The following is a 5,517-nucleotide window of genomic DNA, read 5'->3' as shown; positions in this document are numbered from 1 at the left end:
GTGAGACAAGATTCCACACCACCGCATGCTTCTTGGTGAGAGAGGAATGCCATGCAGGAGGGTATGCCACATCTCGTCAGTTTTCGTGTGCGAGTGTGGTTGTCCTGTCATGTCATTTTTTTCTGGTGGAAGATCCACATAATTTTATCATGATCACAATATAACCCAAAAAAAGTACGGGGTGTTACACATGTGGTCATGCCCCCTTGAGCCATACTCATAATGGTCAGTGTTGTGGTTGCGGGTCTGATTTTCCTGAGTCTTAATGATCTTTAATTCTCCTTTGAAATATCCGTGCTTACGTCCTTTGATATTTGTTTCTCTTGAGAGGAGAAATGTTTAATATTCTAGAGGAAACTAGGCTGGGAATGATCGCTGAGTAGAAGGGTTGTTTTCCACAAAGGGTCGAAAAGAGGCATCCACAAATTTTTTTCACATTCTCTTGGACTCTTCCTTATTTCTCTCCGACTTTGTGTGAATTTTTCCTGACTTTTCGACATTTCACGGCACCAATTTTTCTGTGATTTCTCCAAAGTTCTCAAGCTTTTCATCTCCACTGTAATTCTTCACTAACTCCCAGCGTACAACCATTGGACACAAAAAATTAGCAATTTGTTGTTACAGACAATCAGGTAGACGGTGTCACCCTGGTGTGGTGGAATTGACCCCTATAGTTGGTCATCGTTCCTCGCCTAACACCGGGGGTCTCATAATGTTACACAAAGATGAATCCGATATGTCACAGTAAATCTTTTATTTGCCTTTTATTTCATCAGTAGTACCCATATCATCTTACAATATTATTTTCATACAGAGATTAAAGGCGAGTACACGGCTTTTCCATGCCACAAATACAATGAGCGGGGCACCTAAATGATTCACCCTTGGATATGGGCTTTAACATGTCCACAACCTTAATAATCACTACAAAGAGCAACCTATATATTACAATCATTCCACATAGAATTGCAAAGTCCACCCATTTTGAGTGCCCCATTTCTATCTCAAAAAACTTACTTATCACTTGTTCACCAGTTATTGTTTTCTCACCAACTCCTGTGTTGTTTTGGAACACCAAACCTAAGAACTCATTCTTGTAAAATCCCTGAAGTGCATACTTCTGGAAAGATATGTAGAACATTGGGTACTTCCATACTATCTTTGGCAGTTTACTAGGTATTTGGAAGAACCCACAATTGAGCAACATGATAACTTGTATTCCAGCACCTGTGATGATGCCCATCAGAAAATCTGGCACAATAGCAGCTACGGTCATCATAAGGCCTTCAACTAGCATTGTGCACGAACAAAGGACAAGCGTAAAATATACGAAATGGTCTGCTCTTCTCTTTAGACCAGACAGGTAGTAGGCTATTGCACCAGGTAATACAGCAATAAGGAAAAGATATGGTGTGGCTGACAACCAATTGGAGATTACAAATGCTGATACACCATAATGCCCGTTTAGCCGCTCTCTCCTGAATATCTGGGGTACCATAAACAAGACTACAAGTGAGAGGAACCCAATTCAATTTTATACTATTTAATGAATGTGCACATCGCTTTCATGAACTCCTCACCTCAAGTAGTGAGAAACTTTGAATGCTACTTGGAAAACTATATCTAACTCGACGATAACCCGCACATTGCTGCGGGGATTTGATGCATTATGTTTTGAGTGAAAATAAAATAGATTTATATATTATATTTGATATTATATAGTTATATATAGAACATAAGTAGAATTTCTCACGCATGCTAAGAGAGATAAAATTAGTGTGATTGATGAGGTGGCACATTGGGATATGTGCATGTTTAGAGAAAATATAAATGTTGTTTTTCATGCATGTTAAGAAAGATATAATTAGTTAGATTGATAATGTGGGTGTTGACTGGCATATATCCATGTTAAGAGAATTGAGATAGTGGGGATCAACTATTTAGGTATATATGATTTGTTGTAAAAGATATGCGACTTATATGGGGATATAAATAGCATGTGCCATTACATTTATGTTGCTGGGTAGAAACATCTGCCGCCTCATACAGTTAATTAAAAAGGGTAAAAATCCCAGAGTAACAGCTAGAAAATCAGAACCAAACTTTTGGTGACAACAAAGTAAACACATATAACCTATATATATATATTAGTGAATTCCAGGGTAGTTCTTTTTTTATTTTAGTCAAATATAAGATTCTATGATAATATACAATGTAGAGCAGGCAAATTTGCAATTTTCTACTTGGGCATTTTTCTATTAATGTATTTCAGATATGTTGGTAGGTAATTTCACGCTCGACTTCACTTGAGTCCATATAATACATATTTTTGTATTTGTCTTGTGCCAGCTTCACAATTAATAAAGTAATATACTGGGTATGTAGATAGCAATAAATCAGATGATTAACCTACTATTTGAAAAACCTGATTGACATTCAACAACTTCGTTTTGGACGCCAAGAAGTAAATAAATCTAGGATATTTTATTAATTCTGGAAATCACTCCTACTAGGTTACTGTGGTTGACGTAATTTTATATGTCACTTCCTGATCAAACTAGGTTGATAAGTTTTTATCCATTATACCAGCCTGTGATGTTTTTGCACAGTCAAATTTACTAAACCATCAGTGTTTTCCTATTTTCTTCCTGCACAAAATTGGTGTCATATATATAGAGTTAAACATAAAAGGTTGATACCTTCATCTCCTCCACAAAGGAAGGGAATCCTCCAATTGCCATTAATGTTAGAAGGCCGCTGGTGAACATTAGCATTGATGATCTGGACTGAAACAGCGGAGCAATAAACTTTAGTCGCTTTTCCAATTAGCCTAGTGCATATGTGACAACAATAACACAAGATCTAATCATTAACTTACACGAATAGAATCGTATCCATATCCAAAATTGTAATATATGGTACCAAGGCATAGACTAATGGAAATATAGATGCCAAGACGTAGCCAGTAGTATCCGACGTCTCTGTACATGTTCACGAACGATCTTCTGGTGAGTACAAACACCTTTGTCACAAAACTGGCTTGGTTTCTTCTGATCATCACTCCGCCCTGGGTTAGCAAGCCAAATAATATCATATCTCATCTCACGTAGATAACATATCCATGAAAAGTTTAAACAAATTAAATACCGAATAACACTAACCGTTTCATTTATGTCGTGCATTTCCTTTTTGGCATTTTCAGAAGTATTGGAGGATTTGTAGGCATTTACCAGAACTTCTATTGCTTCATCTGCTGGAGATGGCTTGGACGATATTGTTCTTTCTCCACTTTCCTGTATGTTAATTACCATGTCAATAAAATGTTGTTTTGCATGAATTAAATTATCTCAGTCATACTATAGTATCATGCACGACGCGGTAGTAGGCCTATATGGACAAGTATTTCATTCTAATTTAAATATATATTTCCCTAATTCCATACCTTTAATGATTGAAGCATAATAAGTGGATGATTGTATAAATCTTACATACCAATTCAAAATCTCTGTTGATTGTCCTCAGGAAATGATCTGAAGGATTTCTCATTGGTGGGCAAGGGTAGCCATTTGATGCGAAGAACTGCAAATATAATGTATTGTGCATGAAAATTCTTAGCAAACTGAATTTATAATCATCCGTCTCATCGTAGTAGTACAAAAGGAAAGGAAGACGTCAATTACCTCATTGGCATTGGTGGCCGGGCCAAAGTAAATTGTCTGTCCGGAGGCAAGCAAGCAGAGGCCATGAAAGATCTCGAAAACCTCGTTGCATGGCTGGTGCACTACAGCCACAATGGTCATGCCCTCCCTGGCAGCGAGGTCGGCTATGCGGTTCATCACATGGAAGGAGGCGGCGCTGTCTAGCCCGCTGGTAGGCTCGTCCAGGAATAGCAGCCGAGGCCTCGTGAGGATCTCGAGGCAGATGCTCAGACGCTTCCGCTGCCCGCCGCTGATGCCCTTAGTATTGCGCCCGCCGATGCGCGTCTCCAGGGCGCTGGTGAGCCCCATCTCCTGGATGGCTTCATCGGCGCGGGCCAGCTTATCGTCAAGCAGCATGGTGTCAGACAGCTGGATCTGTGCCGAGTAGTAGATGGCCTCACGCACCGTGAGTGTGGCCATCAGCATGTTCTCTTGCGTCACATATGCCTGAATTGATCATTTCATGTTATTAATCTATCTTCTTATTGTGCATTTGAAATTAAGGTTAAAATCTTACCGAGGTTCCGAAGGTGAGCCTCTGTCTCTGGCCATTTATCCGAATATCTCCTTTACTTCTCAGGTTCTTGTCCAGTCTCCCTGTGTATATACATTGATCGAGACAGCTCCTATTAATAAAACAGAATCTCTAATAGAACTGGCAATATGTTAAAGTTCCAAAAATTGCAATTGAATGTCAGTTAGGTTTGAGAATTAATCAGAAGAATATTTTTTGTTTTCAAGAAGGCATTCTGTTTTCTGTTTGCAACTTCTCTGTTTCAATATGTTTTTACATTCCGATGTCAAGTATGTCACTCATATATCCATGAATATTGATTCAGGCATGTTAAGTGACCGCTGGCGCATATTATATCTTAGAATTCATGTCAAGGTGTGTGTGTGGGGGGGGGGGGGGGGGGGAGGCAACCTTATGGGAACGTGAACACGTCGCTCTTTTGAAACTATAAAACACAAGGTAAACTGTACTATTTGACATGTTAATTACTGGTAGCAGCTTGGATATACTATTCGGATCAACGGACATGTTTAAGGCTTCTAGCAGAAATTTTTAGCTGAATTTCTGCTGCAATATTAATATGTTAGCAACTGTAAGTGAGTGTGCCAAATCTAGCAATAAATAGGGTTACCGGCCAAGGTGTCGAGCAGTGTGGTCTTGCCACACCCGGAGGGTCCCATGATGGCCAGCACTTGGCCGGGTCGCGCGCTGCCGCTGACGCCGTGTAGAATGGTGGCCCTGCCGTCGACCGCCGTCACCCACACGTCCTCCCACGTTATGCACACGCTGCCATAGCGAGCGGCGTCCTCCGGGCGGCCTTCACGATGATCGATGTCGTAAAACTCGGAATGAATTCCGCGGCTGCTACCCATGGCGCTTTCCACCTCGGCGGCCGGTGGTTCCGGCGGCTCTAGCTCCCCTGTGACGGTGGCAGCTGAAGGACCCCACCGCGGCTGTGACTGGCTCGGCGTCGGTGCCCAGCGTGGTAGCAGCGAGGTCGCCATGCTGATGCTGAAAGATACTCCCTGCTTGTACAACGGGTCCTACTGCCGCAAGCTTCTTCCCTTTGTTTCTATCTAGAGGATTCAAACCCTTATGCCTATGTGTTTAGGCCTTTACGCTTGGGCTCAACCAATGGTGATATAAATAGTGCCTTTTGTCGTGCCTGTGTGTGTGTGTGTGTCACTAAGTAAGCACTTCTGTTAAAAAAAAGGAATAGTAAAAGTAAGCACTGTGAGTCAAGCACAACGTCCAAACTACCACGTGGAGTCAAGAACTTTTCCAGTGGCGATGGTGAGATGCGTC

At 41.1% G+C, this 5,517-nt stretch overlaps 1 protein-coding gene across 3 annotated transcripts; it reads right to left on the bottom strand.

Moving 5' to 3' along the window:
- Positions 1–745: 745 nt before the first annotated feature.
- Positions 746–5,315, bottom strand: LOC147962848 (ABC transporter G family member 1-like). Of its 3 annotated transcripts, none has more exons than XM_087534493.1 (8): positions 4,844–5,315; positions 4,216–4,295; positions 3,681–4,145; positions 3,493–3,579; positions 3,162–3,293; positions 2,879–3,067; positions 2,700–2,786; positions 746–1,486 (listed from the first exon to the last, which is right to left on the bottom strand). In XM_087534493.1, exons 1-8 carry the CDS (start codon positions 5,214–5,216, stop codon positions 818–820), a joined length of 2,082 nt encoding a protein of 693 aa, XP_087390619.1. In that variant the 5' UTR covers positions 5,217–5,315; the 3' UTR covers positions 746–817. The 3 variants fall into 3 exon arrangements, with proteins under 3 accessions (XP_087390619.1, XP_087390621.1, XP_087390620.1); XM_087534495.1 differs by having other exon boundaries at positions 1,149–1,251; XM_087534494.1 differs by lacking the exon at positions 746–1,486 and having other exon boundaries at positions 2,679–2,786.
- Positions 5,316–5,517: the final 202 nt, after the last annotated feature.

This window comes from Triticum urartu, chromosome 7A (genome assembly GCF_056163025.1).
Source record: "Triticum urartu cultivar PI428250 chromosome 7A, HENAU_Tu73, whole genome shotgun sequence".
In the NCBI taxonomy this organism is placed as follows: Eukaryota; Viridiplantae; Streptophyta; class Magnoliopsida; order Poales; family Poaceae; genus Triticum; species Triticum urartu.
Note: the sequence above shows the minus strand (reverse complement) of the source record. Positions and strands in the feature narration are given on the sequence as shown.

Coding starts and splice junctions, on each gene's coding strand:
- LOC147962848 (XM_087534493.1), bottom strand. CDS start 5,216: ATGGCGACCTCGCTGCTACCACGCTGGGCACCGACGCCGAGCCAGTCA. Junction 4,146..4,215: donor GGCTCACCTTCGGAACCTCG/GTAAGATTTTAA, acceptor TGATCAATTCAG/GCATATGTGACGCAAGAGAA. Junction 3,580..3,680: donor CGGCCACCAATGCCAATGAG/GTAATTGACGTC, acceptor TTATATTTGCAG/TTCTTCGCATCAAATGGCTA.